The sequence below is a fragment of the Oreochromis aureus genome, linkage group 3 (assembly GCF_013358895.1).
Source record: "Oreochromis aureus strain Israel breed Guangdong linkage group 3, ZZ_aureus, whole genome shotgun sequence".
Lineage (NCBI taxonomy): Eukaryota > Metazoa > Chordata > Actinopteri > Cichliformes > Cichlidae > Oreochromis > Oreochromis aureus.
Window position 1 is genome coordinate 38,759,491 of NC_052944.1, and position 15,644 is coordinate 38,775,134.

At 40.1% G+C, this 15,644-nt stretch overlaps 1 protein-coding gene across 1 annotated transcript; it reads right to left on the bottom strand.

The window, feature by feature from the left end:
- Positions 1–945: 945 nt before the first annotated feature.
- LOC116317091 (N-acylneuraminate cytidylyltransferase-like) lies at positions 946–12,848 on the bottom strand. Its single transcript, XM_039610280.1, has 8 exons — positions 12,481–12,848; positions 7,429–7,571; positions 7,192–7,347; positions 4,737–4,873; positions 3,841–3,935; positions 3,585–3,756; positions 3,325–3,490; positions 946–3,068 (listed from the first exon to the last, which is right to left on the bottom strand). Exons 1-8 carry the CDS (start codon positions 12,693–12,695, stop codon positions 2,854–2,856), a joined length of 1,299 nt encoding a protein of 432 aa, XP_039466214.1. The 5' UTR covers positions 12,696–12,848; the 3' UTR covers positions 946–2,853.
- Positions 12,849–15,644: the final 2,796 nt, after the last annotated feature.

A 15,644-nucleotide genomic window follows, 5' to 3' on the forward strand; every position in this document is an offset into this window, starting at 1 on the left:
ATGGTCCATAGAGGGTCCATCACTGACACAGACCACACAGACCTCTACAGGCTAGACAACAGCACCCTGACTGACATTAGGTATCGGGATGAAACACTTGGAGCCATTGTCAGATCGTTTGCCCCTCAAACTGTCCAGGAGCTCAGTAATGCCCTGGTCCAGATCTAGGAGGACACCAGGACACCATCCATACTCTGATGTCGTCAGGCATACACACAAGCCTGTGGGGACCATACAAAGTACCGAGTACCAATTTGAGTTGCTGCAATGAAATTTTAGCAAAATGGAACTAATCTGCCACATTATTGTTTCCCTTTGGTATTTGTTTTGTTTAAATTCCTCCCTCTGTAGGATCATAATTTGCATCAATTCCTGTCAAATGATGTGGTAACTTTTCATTCCTAATATTACCCAGTCCATATCAGTATAGATATCCAGCAAGACTTTTCTTGCACATTCAGATCTGATGTGTTTTTAAGGGTTTCTTTAATTTTGAGCAGTGTATTTACAATGGATTATCACTTGATAAGGAAAAAGACAATGTGTCTGTACACTATTAACAGCCCCCATTGGTGTCCTTTTAATCCAGTGTAGAGCAAAAACCTATTTCTTGCACACATTTAATGTTTTGTTTTGGTTTAACTATACTTTTAACTTTTATAGTAGTTACTGTGATTGTTTGGTGAATATGCCTCTATTTGCCAAGGTTTCACTAAATGGCAGGCCTTAACAAACTTTAGTCTCAGTCGATACTTTAGAAACATGATGACAGAATTGGCCAAAATTGACCACTGCCAGAAATTCTTTTGGCAGAGAAATTGTCCGATGCTCAAAATAAAATTAGCAAATGCCATAAAGTGTTGAGTTCTTGTGATGACCTAAATTGTCTTTGTTCAACTACATTCCTGTTAAGAAAATGAATAATGATGACAGTACCCAGATTTGTTTTGTTAACTTGAAATACAAGGAAATGAATTTTATTCATTTAAAAATAATCATAAAATAATCACAATCCAGTCAAATTAAAATCAGAGAATGATTTAAAAGACATTTAACCAAAACAAGCACGGGAGAAAAGCAATGCAAAATTATTGAATAACAGAAATAAAAATGGAAAGAATAACAAATTTCCACACCACTTGCAAAAATGGACCACATACGCCTTACACCCCAACCCCCCCCTTACCAGTTACAAACACTCATAAATTCTTATTTTTAAGGAATACACTTGCTTTCTTACCCTATTCTAGAATAATCTAGAGTATGCTACAGTGAGGAGAAACCTAGCTAAGCATAAAGCCTGCAAAAAGAGGAAAGTGACAGAATCCAGCTAGCTTCAACTCTAAACCTTACTGAGAAACCATCAAACTTCAGTTTTATTTAAGGCATTGCCCTTATGTGTGAAGCAGGGCAGCAGGGGATATTAGCGGCATAAACAACAGATGCATGCTAACTGTGGTATGTTTTTGAGTGGAGAGGTGATAGAGGACTTCATTTCTTTTTCACATCGACCTTGTAATTATTTGGATTTTTGCATGACTTCTTCCCAGGACTTGGAGGCACTATCTGCCAGTTTCGAAAAGAAAAACATAACAGTGACTCCATCTGTAGATATGTGATTACAGAGAGATCTTACTCACAGTGTTAAAAATACAACCGGTAACTTCAGGGTTGACCCCAAACACTGCTTTCTAGTACAGTCCTCCAGTGTCCTTGTAGTAAATGTGACAATTCAGTGCAGCCTTGCTAGTGCTAGCTTACGCCTTATGTTTACATTTGGTGCTTTACTTTGTGTGATGGAATTCAACCCTAACCTAACTTAACATCTGATTTAACGTGTGAAATTCACAGCATTGTCAAAATTTCTTCTTTTATTCCATAGAGAGTGCAAGAATCCTATTCGTAGAGTGTGTGTGTGTGTGTGTGTGTGTGTGTGTGTGGTGGTGGAGGGGGGACAAAAACCTTCACTGCATGAGGTCTGGGTGCAAGTTTCTTTGCTTTAACCCAGCTACCACCAAGTCAGACATGAATGCCAGGGAATATTTTTGACCAGATTTATTAAATCAACTGAAAAACCTTCTATTAGTGTTAAAAATGACCAGAATTTTGAGAACCTAAGAGGTCAAGTACATTGCTTAGCCATAGTGAAAAAAAAAAAAATTATATTTTTTAAGAAACTATAAAAAGTTAATACCTAATTCAATGTTTACAGTGCAGTAGGAATGTCAGAGTATTACATATAGTAGGACTGCATAAGTTCAATGTAAGAATAAAAGTAGCTCACTTAGTCTTTTTCTTGTAAATTTTAAACCAAAGTATAACGTGAATTCTTAAGACTTTAGTTTAACAAAATAACTATTATCCCTTCTAGGATCAACACAATATTGTAGCTATAAAAATGAAAAATATTTTTTACTGGGATGTTGTATTTTGGGTCAAGGTGCTTACATTCCTTACTTTGCACCATGTAATCACATAACTGTTTGCTTTTCTGTCAGATGCAGTATGGTTAGTGAAATATCCAGTGATGCTTGGTTCAGTCCTTTCTTTACTTTTGGGTCACACATGACCAGCTGCCAAGTGGTGCAACAAGTTTGTTGTTTGGACCTTTAGTGGGAACAGTTTCCTTGTAGTTTATTTTAAAAAACTGTTTTAATATGTGTTAATGTGTTTTGCATTTCTGTATGGACCACATGACTTTTTTGATGTCCTGATATATAAAACCTTAGATTGAAAGAGGGTGGGCTTTTTTTTTTCACCACTACTGTAAATCTGGCCTCAATATTTCTAACATGCACGTGAATCGTTTTGTTTTATTACTCTCAACCTTTTCCACGTAGACTTCTTTTAAGATTAGAAGTTGTGGCGGTCGATGCGGTCCTGCTCCCTCTGAGATTTTGCCATTTGCTTCTGCAGCAGAATGTGCTCGGTGAACTCCCTCACAGCTCCCGATCCCCCAGCAGGGCGGCAAATGTACTTTGCAGCCTTTTTAGCCACAGCTGGAGCATCGTCGGGTACTGCACTCAGTCCTGCCAGGTTCAGGCATTTCACATCTGCTTGATCAAAACCTGAGAGGGGACAGAAGAAGATCATTAGTCCCTATAATAATTTACTTAAACAAGCTGCAAAGACTGGATGCACAAACACAAACAGTCAGGCGTCTTTAAGTGTTAATTTGTTTGCAGACACTATTCAGATTTGATTAAAACAGCAAGAACACTTTAACATAAATGTTAAATACACCACTTTTTAAAGCAGTAACTTCAACATGTTTCCAATTCCTGCCAATTAAACTGTTAACAAATAAAAATACAGTTGTTTTACCCATGAACGCCACATCCTTCCATTCCAGCTTCTTCTTCTCAACAATTGATTGCAAATCATTCAGCGGCTCCTTTCCCACCTTCTCGACCTTGCACTTTATCCTATCTTCAAGTTTCTTAAGCAAAGCTGGGTCAATGGGGTCTTTCTCTGTGGTCAACAGTATGACCTGGTGAAGCGAGACAGAGTGCAGTTTTGTGAGCGACGTTCCACAAGATGGGCCAGTTTACGTAATTCTGTTCAGACAGCTGAAGAAATCCAACCTCAACTTGTTCTTCCTGCAGCATCCGAAGCCCAGTTGTGTCTCTGGTGTTGACAGACACCATTGCCTCTCCCGACACAGACATAAAGATCTTTCCATCCGTTAAACAGCCGGAAATGTTGCAGAACATTAGGCGGACCACCTCTGGTGTGACCTTACCGAAGTAACCATACCTGATTGGATAAGGCTGGATTAGGAAAGGGAATGGATAGTTGAATAAAAGCTGACTGGTAGACATTATTTTAGGCACTTCTCACCTGAGAACCCTCTGTTCTGCCACAGGCCAGTCAATGTCCACGTCTATATCTACGCTGTACTCCGGCAGCATCTCATAGTAGGTTAACTTACCGCCCTACAGAGGTGAAAACACAAGCATGACTTAGATATACCGTTACACAAAGGGTCTGGAAAAGCTGTGGAGCTGTCACGGTCCAATTTGGTCCTTTGGTTTATTACAGCTTTTTTTTCCTTTTGGGGTACCAGCCAGATCTCTGTCCTTATGTTTTGGGTTTTGTTTTGGTTTTTGCCAGATTCTTCTCCTAAATACATCAAACTACACAACAATTAAAAAGAGAAATACCTAAGACTCTGACTATCAAATGAAACCAAACCCAATATCAGTTTCAGTAAGAATCACACAAAAAACTATATTTCAATCAAGTAATATTTCACAATTCTCCCCAATCCCAAGGTCACAAAAATACAGCACAACTAACTAAACTTTCAACACAGGAAATCCAACTCAGCAACTCTGTTTTTCTTTACTTCCTCCCACAGTTAAGTTCAGCTTCTTATTCAATGACACTTTTTTCCTATAAACATAACATTGTTCCTGTTTTAAGCAGACTTTTTTTCTACAGTCCAAGGACTCCTATTCATAAGCAAAGAGTCTGGAGATTCCAAAAGGTTGCAGACAGCATGCCCAGATGTTTTTCCAGCAAAAGGGATTGAACAATCTCTTTGACAACCTAGCTGATGAAATCTGATCCATTTGTCATCATTCTCATCTGCTGCTGTTTTATAGGTGTGTGTTTAATGTTGGTGCCAACCAAGAATAAACCAGGCACGATTTAACTGTTTGGCATTCGGGCTGTTTTTTCAGAGTCATTATGAACTGTATATGCACCACCACCATCATCCACACCACCTTTACCTGCAAGTGACCTTCCTTTTCAATGATCTCTTTTTTGGCGAAGTAAAATGAGCCATTCTCACACAGCTCCCCTGGCCAGTCCTGACGCCGCGGCCGTTTGGCTGGCTCCAGATTGAACGGCACTGTTTGCTCACCAGCTAGAAGGAAGCAGGATCTGTTAATAACAATGCAAACTCCTCTTTCCATTAAGCAGTTATTTACACAGAGAAGCTGTCTGCTTCTTGGCATAGTAACCAGTGTGTGAGTGAACTCAGTTTTTAAAAAGACATTTAATGGAAATTCATGCCATCATAGTAGGTGGGTGACCAAATCTGGGAGAAATATGTTAAACTCTGTAGCTTTGTTTGTTTGTGTGTCTTTTATCATATACATGTTAAGAGTTGTATTGATCTGTTCATAAAACTAATGAAAAAAGGAAACAAGAGTGCGCACGATGAAGAAGGATAAAAAGGATATTCCAGTAAAAGGAACAACAGTCACGATTTATATTTCCAACAACCAGTTTATGAGTTAACCTTTAAACTGGTTGTAAACCTGGAGGTAGGTGTGTAATCAAGTGCACTGACAGGTTGTGTGCGTGTGGGTAATTACAAACACAACTTAGAAATACATGTATGTGCCAAAGTGAAATGACTTCATGCCAAGTAAAACAGGATGCATGGTTCAAAATGTCTTATTGGTGATAAGTAAGCAAGTGAAAAGGAATCAACAACTAAATTAGGACTTAAAGTTTGATTTTATGATTCACCGCATCAGGATATATTAACACTCCGTATGGTGACAGTAGGAACTTAAGAGTCTTTTAGTTCTTGTCTGAGGGGATTCACTGTTGCTGCAAAAAGCCTTCACTTCTGTGAGATTCTGGGTCTTTCACGCCTCTTTTAAAATACAAAAGTATGGGACTAGTCAACTAGATTTGTAAATGTTAGCTGTTATTAGTTTTGTTTTATTAATGCACAGCAGCAGTTTAATGTTCAAAGTTACGATGCCACCAGCCTGGAGCTGCGCACCTGACGGATGGCTGCACTCCTCTTTGGCACTCTGTGTGAATGCAAGATATAAATGAACAAAAGTTTCAACAAATGAACAGTTTGGGGATGGCCCATTACTGCTCCAACATGAGTGCTTACCAGTGCACAAAGAAAAGCCCATAAAGACACGGATGAGCGTGTTTGGTGTGGAAGAACTTGACTGGCCTGCACAGAGTCCTGACCTCAACCCGAAAGGACTCTTTTGGGGTGAATTAGAGAGAAGATTGTGAGGCAGGTCTTCTCATCATACATCACTGTCTGACCTCGCAAATGTGCCCCAGGAAGAATCATAAAAAAATTCGCATATAACCTCTAAATTTTGTGGAAAGCCTTCCTAGAAGAGTTGAAGCCGTTAGAGTTTTAAAACGTCAGCAGAGAACATATTAAACCCAATGGATTAAGAATGGGATGTTCATATGCAATGTCAAGTTTATATGCATGTAAGGTTAGACAAGCAAATACTTTTGGCAGTATAGTGTATTTTGTAAACTGCCTGAAAAACAAACACTCTCTGCAGGGAGACGAGTAATCCATGAATGCCTAACAACTGCCTTTGTGCTTCCCCCCGGTGGAAAACAAGCACAAGTGTGAGTAAGTATCAAAACTGAAAGCTGCTTGCATGCAAATCAATAATTATCAGATGAAGGGAGCTAATAAGCTTGGAAATTTAGGACTGTAATAGCTCAAATACAGTTCTCAACTTGGGGCCAGTTCTCCAATCCCATTTTTAGAAACACCAAGCAGTTAAAAAACAAGTATAAAAAAGAAAAAGACTGTCACTGTAAGGATTCATTGTTTGTCCAGTGAAGCACCTGTTGGATTTTGTTTATTGCAGTTAATAATTACTAAGGTGCAGGTGCAAAGATCGACTGTTTAATGGCTGCTCCTCCCTGTCATTTGAATCCTTTAACATACCGACAAGAAATTTGACCTTTTTGTGAAAATTGAGAAAGTGAGAGTAAAAAAAACAACAACACACAGGTCTATTTGGAAGAGAAGACAAACAAACTGATCAGGATAACCACACCCTCTAAAAGTAGTTTAAATACTTTCCCTTAGGCAGCTGAAATATAAGAAGCACTCCAGGAGCACAAACCTCATTAATTACATTAATTTTATGTTCTTTGTTGTTTTTAAATGCATTTTAAGAAGTTTGTAGTGCAATAAGAATCAGATAAGGGGAGCATTGATATGTTTAGTTATAGAAACATGTAGGAGCACGTAATGGATAATAGATGAATAACTTGAGCTTATTATATAATAATATTCTACAGTATATTTCTAACTAACTAGGCAGCTCATTCTCTTTCTCTTCATGATACTTTCTGAAGAGAGTAAAACATTTTAGGGTGAGATTAAAAAAATGGCAGATGTAAAAGGTAAATATGAGATCAGAGGTCAAATGTGCAGACTTGCTCCCTTACATCCTTTTTCGACCTCCTTCCAGCGAAACTGGTGTCTCCTGACCACTGCGAAGACTGAATCGTAACCGTGCACCGTGATCTTCTCTAAGGCCTCCTTCACGTGGAACGGGTGGAGACACGGTGATGTAGCCTGGAAGTGGCAAACTATATCCACCTCTGTGAAAAGAAAAGCAGAGTAATCTGCACTGTGTGGCAGCAGGGCAATGCTTTGAGACCATCTTAGAAACACGTTCCTACCTTTATGGTGCTCAAGAAACTCCTGGATGGTTTCTACTGATGAGGAAAAGTCTCTGGAGACTTTAGGACTCCTCCGATGCACCTGAGCACCCCATGCCTTTGCAACTTCCTCAATTTTGTCATGGTCCGTTGATACCCACACACTGTGAAAGTGAAGGTGCATAATCATTATTATTAATTGTAACCGTCTCTTTTCATAACACTACTATACATTCTGTATTTTGTCCTCATAGCCAAAGCTATAGTGATTAGAGATCGACCAATGTAAGCGATTAAGAAAAACAATACTCTGATATATCGCCCGATATTTTTGTTTTTGGATATACAAAACAGTTAATTTTTCTACCAATTGTCATTTGTTATTTATTTTTTATTTGCTTGTTTACACCCGTCTTTGTTCGGATCAGTGTGTTGAGTTTGTGGTGTTGCAAGAGGGAAGTTATAGAGTGCCCTCTGCTGGACAAACTTTGAACAGTTAACACTCATAATATAGTTGAAGGGTGTTTCTTCTGTCTGTTTTTTGCTTATTTAATTTTTATATCGACATTGTTATATCGATATCGACTTTTGGTCTATGGATGTGATCCATTATAATTAAAGAGTTTAGTGGGATTCTGAGACTCAGTCTTTTCACATTTTTTACTTAACAAATAAAAGATCCCTGAATAACAAATCGGGGGTGGATCAGGAAATTAGCTAAATCAAATCTGTGTATCCACCTGTTGGGGCGACTTAAGAGGGATTCTGGGACTCAGCGTGCTTGGCTTAATATCCATAAATGTGTCCAGTATAATTGTTGACAGTTACTCAGCCAGCTGTGATAATGATGGCAGAGAAGTTTCACCTTATCAGAAAACAAGACATGAGCGGCAAAAAGCTAACAAAATAAAATGAGAATTTGTGTCTGTAATTAACCACACGCACACAACCTGCCAGCCTCTTGGTCACACACGTACCTCCAAGCTTATCGATAAACGAACAAACCGGTTGTTGGAAGACTAAATAACTGGCAATTGCTGTTCTTTTCGCTGGAATATCAATTATGCCCTAGTTCAGTGCGCATGCTCCAGGTTTTGTTTTTTTGTTTTTTTACCGCGAGATTTTAATGAACGGATCTGGGGCCTGTTCTTCGTACCTCGCTAAGTAAGTTAGCCGGATTTGAATGTTGACGATTTCGCGTGATCTTGGATCGTTCGGTTCTTCGAAGCTCATCTGGGACTTGCTGTCATAGCAACAGAGCCGTAAGCGTAAACCTGCTCGGGAGCAGGTTTACTTTATGTAAACAGGATTAGATCGCGGCCACTCAGGTATGTCCGCTGCATTCATACGAAAGGAACAGCGATATTTCGCCACTGTTTTACCATAAATAAATATTATCAATGTAACTAAAGATAATGCAGCATTTGATTCTTTTATTGATTTCATACAGATACATACAGGTCATTTCAGAAAAAAAGGGAAATGTATTATTAATCATTCTATTACATGTATTTGATCATTCCAGATGTAATTCATATTTTAGAGTAGTAATAGTAAATTACTACGTGCAATCAAGATCAGAGACCACGCTACAAAAGCGAAGGTGGATTTGGGAAGTCTGTTGCAGCCATGTCCTGTCCGTTTGTACGCGAGCAACCCATTGCGGAAGGTGCAAGATTGATAAGGAGGGTTTACAGAATTCAGCGTAGATTGCGGGATAGACGGGATCCTTTAGCTCAGCGCGACAGTGTGCTCATAGAGAGATATCGATTCTCCCGTGAGGGTATTATTTACTTTTTTTCTCTCTCTCTCTCTCCTCTCTCGATATATATATATCTCCCAACTTACTGTGCATGCTTCAGTCACCCCTTGCATGGGAACAGGTAAAAGTGATGGAGTGTTATGTCAAACTACACACAAAAAAACCCACAATGTCAATAAATGGCACAGTACGTAAAGGGGTGTGACGAGGGGGTGCAGGACCACCACCTGTCTTTATTTGCTCTGCCCTTTTCTTGGTTGCTGTTATGAACAAACAAACAGATTATTCCAGGGTCTCTTGTCATAGACTAAAAGCAATATAAGTGATAAATATTACCATTCTGTAGAATATTCCTATATTTCACTTTTACTTGTTCCCATGTTCTAGTGGGTCCTGTTGTGGCTCTAATGTGGAAGAGGATATGGTGTAATATAATATAATGTGGTATAATATAATATCACATGATATAATGTAATATCATGGATCACTTACGAGTTTAATTTGTCAGCAACTTTCTGCCAGCCCTCTCTCCTTGCTTTTGCAGCCTTTGCAGTGTTCTCCTGCGTTTTAATTAAACTCTGAAACTCCTGATATCCCAAAATCAAGAGTTCTTGCTCTGCTGCCGTAATACACTGAGTGCGCTATTCGACATCTTCGCCGACCAATCACAGGGTTGCCGATCAATGTTTCTACTATCGATGCGTAGCCCCTTTTAAGCCACCCAGTGATCTCAGATTACTTCATCCAGCTGTACTAATCGTCAACAACAGGTGTGTTCGGAGAACCGGATTAGCGAGCTCAAAGTTAGCGCGATGATTTGATCTTGGATGTATCATTTGATCTTGGATGTAGTAAGCGAGGTACGAAGAACAGGCCCCAGGGCCCTGTTTCAGAAAGCCGGTTTAGAAAACTCAGAGTTAAAAATGATACTCAGGGTTGAGTAACCCCGAACTGTCCAACTCAGAATATTCGGTTTCAGAAAGGCTGATAACAATTAGTTCAATCAACCCGGAGTTGCTTTAACCCCAAGTTAAGCGCGCGCATAAAGCCCTGATTAGTGGAGCACAGATTAAGCGAGTCACCATGGAGACGGAGGGAAAGAAGGCGTGGTCAGTGTATTTTACAGCGCTTGAGGCCGAAATTCTGATGGCAGCATATGCCGATAACATGCAAATTTTGCGGAAAAAAAGTAACACAGCCTCAGCTGCAAAAGAAAGGGAGCATGCATGGCAATACATAGCCGACAGAGTCAGAGTCAATGCGTGAGTGTTAATTTAAACATTGATCTAGGGATTTCCACCCATTTAATACGTTATTTTATTATATTTCATTTTATTTTTTATTTTATACATTTTATTTTGTGATGTGATGTGAGCGCAGGTGCAACCCAACAGGCCCCAATCGTTCCTGGCAGCAAGTAAAAATAAAATATAAAACTATAGTCCAAACAGGTAAGGTGTAATTGTATTATGAGCCATAGTGCTTGGTCTGTTTGTCCTATGTAAATCAATTGCAGTTAGAGGCTACATTCATTTTCTTTCTGTAAGCACTTATTGAAATTATCTGAGCACATTACAAGTACATATTTGCTTACTCTGTATGCTCAAATGTGGCCCGTTATAGCCAACAGAAAAAAAGCGGAGGCCCGAAAAACAGGTGGGGGTCCTCCACCACCACCACTCACAGAGGCGGAGCAGTTGGCCTATACTATACTCCATTACTATAATGAAATAATTTGTTAGTTTGAAATGCTACAGGGAACTATGTACCTGTACATTAATGCTGTGGAAAGACTTCCTGTTCACATAGTCTCCTTCATTTACTGAAGGAGCAATGATTGGAATGTGAGTGCCATCTATACAGCCAATCACGCCTGGGAACCCTGAAAATAAATGTAAAATCTAAGTAGTAGTTCAAGTATCACCACATCATGAATTAGGTTTTGTTCATCCTGATACCTGCAATTTTGTGGAATCCCTCTTTGATAAATCTTGTGGGTCTGTGACCGGGGAACACCACAAACGAGTACAGGAGACGTTTCAGTGCAACTGTAACATTCCTGACTGCCCGACAGACGGTAGCCTTGGAAACGTGCTCAGCGTCACCAGTATTATACAGAAAGCTCCCGTTTGCAAAAAAACGAAGTGCAATACAAATAATATGTACAGAACTGAGAGAATGTCCGCGCATGTCTCACATGAGCAATATAAGGCCTGAGGATGTTATTCAAATAAATTATAGATTGTGCTGAAAAACGGAAAATCATCAGGAAATGATAAAATGTCCAAACGCGCTCTAATCACTCTCTCCCGGCGGAGAGCTCTGCGGAGAATTTGGGCTTCAACATCTACTGGCTCTTCAAGGAAGGGGCACGCCATGTCTGACACTTCCTACAGTCAGGTTTCCGACAAAGAGGCGGAGAAGGTCAGGGTTAGTTGAAGTAAACCTGCTAGGGGGCAGGTTAGCTTCACGGAGTGTGTCGTCATAGTAACTCACTCAGAATTAATCTAAACTCGCTTTGTGAAACCGAAAACCCAGAGTTTTCGTTAACTCAGGGTATACTTACTCAGAGTTTGCACTAAACCGGCTTTCTGAAACAGGGCCCAGATGTATGATTTAAAAAAAACAAACAAAAAACAAAAACCCAAAACCAAAACAACAAATCTGCACTTCTAGTTAGCAGATTTTTTTGATGAATGATCCCAGTGCAATAACTTATTGGCAGTCTGGACGTTTTAGGGTTTTATTGCATAATTGTATGAATTACTGTAACTTATAGTTTAAGTGTATGAGTGGTTATATTTCAGCTAAGGGTGATTTTAATGGGAAGAGACAAATTCCAGATGGTAGTGTTTGTAACGTCAAAACAAGTTTATGGGACGTCAGGCTGACGTGTCGCTGACAAAAATGTCATAAAATGTTTCTCATAATGTGCAGGTTATGTCTGCGGAGTCACACCGATCAAAAATAGAGGTTAAATATAGAAGATAAATTCCAGCGGTTTTCTTGATCTGCGACTTTGTTTAAGTAAACATCCTAAAAGGATGCGTGGGACTCCTCCACGTCACACTGAAAGCTGAACACAGAAAGCTGAGCAGCTGCTTAGCGATCAGGGAGCAAACTGATGCATTTTATATTCCCTGACTTTACTGATGTGCAGAATACTTTAACGAGGCCGTTATGACATGTGGACAGAAGCAGGTTCTATATAATAAATCTGATTTGATGTTTTCATTAAGAAAAGAAATTAAAGTTGGCTGTTGGTGATCGTTCATCTGATCATACAATTAAAAGCTCTTGTCCTTCCTCACCTGTCAAACATTCCCGAGTCCACGGCGGCCCTCAGCACCCACCCGATGAGCGGGACCCCGGCCAGCATCTTGATGTTTTTCAGCGGGATCCCTTTGCTCCCCCCTCGAGCTAAAATTAAAGCTGCTATGTGACTCTTGTCATTCCGCGGCAGCTTGCTCGATGACTGACATTCGTCTAACGAGGTCTCATTGTTTCTCCGTCTAGCGGATGCCATAACGACGTCAAAGAACTACTGCTACTACGAAGCAAAGTCTCGGTTTATCCGGGTGACTTCCGTGGCCTACTATGAAGGTGGCTCACTTATTACCGACATAAATCGCTATGATAACCTGTGCAGTAGACCTACCTGCTCCGGAGCAGGTTAAGTTTCATATCAGAGAGCAACAGGTGTGAAAGCACCGCCCACTGACCAATCAAGTCTCCGGAACACAGCGTCATCATTAATGAAAGATCCCTCAGACCTCTGCAGGGAGAGGAGGAGGGTTTATAGTTTGTTCTATAGCCTACGTCTAATTATATGAGCCGAACCAGGACACGCGCACTGTACCGACCTGTTTAATGTGGTGATTTGGAAAATGTATTAAATATTTTTCTTCTCGCTTACATTTTGCTGCACCTGCAGCTGGTTGAACAGCAAACATACACCAGGAACACCTGTTCAATCAGTCGTATTAACTGTGATCTGCAGACAGACTGAAGCGATTCCCACGTCTCCTGTATCAGGATGTGAGACAGGAAGCTTTAATGTTTAAATTGATTAAACGTTAAGTTTCAGAGCTCCAACATGCAGCTAAACCACCAGATTAACTATTTTCTGTGGCATTAGAGCTCTTGTCCTTTTTACTGGTATGTTTGTCATGTTTATAGATATTTAACTGCCATGTGATAATGCCTCCTGTATGAGTGATGTAGGGATCTTTTCCAGTAGAAGAAGAGTTGTATGATCCGTGAAACGCTCCTTTTTGACCGGTTAGATGCTGCTGACACCACGCCTCTCTCCTTTCCCTAACCTGAAAAAGAGGTTAAGAAAAGGTGGGTGGGAGAATTGATGAGGAGTCAGGAAATGAAAAGAGCTGTCCGCTGTGTTGAAACTACAGTTTGAAGGAGATGGACTACACTCCTAATTCACCAGGTAAAGGATAACAGCCTGTAAAAACATACCTCTGTTACAAAGGGTGTGATTTTAAAGAACCAAACTTTGGCTCTTACCTAAAATCCTCAACTCAGCCCTCACACTGAGTGTTTAGATGCCAGCCCCACTTATTGCTCTGTCATTGTTGATTTTTTCAGCAGCTCTCTGACCTTATAGAGTGATTCTTGTTTCTTTTGTTAAAAATATGATTTCGTCTATCACACTGACTGATACTATCACTGAGATATGGGTGTTTATTGATTATTTCCTCTATTACATATGCCCTCATATTATCTTCATATCTTTTTTATCATGGTTTTTTGTTCTTCTTGGTGAATCTGAGCGAGCAACAAAAGAGAACCAGGAGCAGCAAGCAATCAATCCATTATTTATATTTCACAGAACACAAAGAGTGTTTTTTTCTGGAATTTACAAGACTTGCTTTGGTGAAAGTTCCCACAATATTATGTTCCGTTTTATCTAAAACATGAAAACATAACAACATTTGTTTATTGCAAACTAGTCTGCACATGCAGAACTTGCACATGTTTTTCCACACTGTGTTTAATTTATTCTGGGAATGATTTAATTCTGCTTGTCAGATGAGATGACTAAAAAACAGATAAAACTTGAGACTTGTTTTTAATTGTGAATGTTGACTCCTTCACTGCTTTCAGTCTTTTAATGAGGCACACACTCAACTGTGTTGCACACTTTTAAGAGGAAACATCTCTCTGCTTTACTTACGCCTAAAGGAGCCATTCATGATCAGCATTCGTTAAATTGTATTTCTGATTTTACCACAAGGTGGCAGTGTTTTACAATAATTGGTTAGAGTTAAAATCGAGCGACACAGTAACACTGAGATGGTCTAGTCCAGGGGTCGGCAACCCTAGGCACGCGTGCCACAGTTGGCACGCGAAGGGTTAACTGATGGCACGACCAATGCTGGACTGGCCATCGGGCATTTCCTCGGTGGCCGGTGACTTTGTTTTCCTTTGTAATGGTATAAACAATGAAAGGTGGTGGTTTGGCCAGATGCTGGTCGGTGTGTAAAAATAACTCAGTTGTTTGGTGATGGCTATGGCGGAGCTTCCTCAGATTCAGTAAAATTACCAAGTGGTGGAGGCCAGCAGGTGGATGAGAGAAAGGGGAGGCAGGAGGAGGAGAGACCCGAGGCAGCACCGGTCCGAGTGTCAGGTGAACTGAACTTCAGGTAAGAAGTTATGACCTGCAGTCTATCTGGGTCAGATATAAACCAAGTTTAGGTGGAGTTTATTTTCGTTATGCTGACTTTTTACAGTCAGTTACAATAACTCGTACTGCGTACTAGCTAGCATGACGGAGTTTCTATACAGCTGGGTGGGTGCTGTGATGTTACTGATACCATAGTGAACTTTATTTTATTCATAAGGTTAGTTAGTAGAGTTGCCTGTAAAAAGACGGAATCGTCCCTCATTCAGAGAAAATATTACGCGTTTCATATTAAGGTGAAAAGGAACACAGTTTGTCCCGTACTTCAGCTAGAATGAAAAAAAGACACAAAGCTGGATTTATTCTGTCGTTACGCTGCACAGCTGCCTCTTCTCCTCTCATTCTCTCCCCCTCTCTCTCCTGTTGCTACTTCAATCATGAAATGATCAATGATCAGCTGATCGGCTTTTCTCTCGTGTTTGTTTATCTCCCTATTTTGCGCCAGAAAGAAGAAACCAGCGGATGTGGCGCGAACCAACAGCAGCACGTTTAAGCTTGATCAGCTGTTGTTAGAATTTATTTAATATTCATTTCTAGTATCAGCTGAGGTTTTCTGGAGCCACAGCTGTAAAGCTGCTGGTCATGATGGTTTGTATATCTGATGAGAGGGAAACATGAAGATGAAACCAGGAGATGTCCTTACTGAATCATCAGAGCTGAACAGGTGATGGAGAAACAGGTTTACCTTTTAGGTGACATGGATGAGTTGAAGGGAAGTTATGAACTGTTTCTGAGAGACAAATAACACCAGCATCCTTTTCTAAGTAGCTGATAGCT

What these genes read in the sequence shown, in the direction of transcription:
- LOC116317091 (XM_039610280.1), bottom strand. Translation starts at nt 12,695, where the DNA reads ATGGCATCCGCTAGACGGAGAAACAATGAGACCTCGTTAGACGAATGT. An exon ending in GCAGAACAGAGGGTTCTCAG is followed by an intron (nt 3,757 to 3,840) that starts GTGAGAAGTGCC and finishes TTATCCAATCAG; the next exon opens with GTATGGTTACTTCGGTAAGG. An exon ending in GAAGGATGTGGCGTTCATGG is followed by an intron (nt 3,069 to 3,324) that starts GTAAAACAACTG and finishes GTCCCCTCTCAG; the next exon opens with GTTTTGATCAAGCAGATGTG.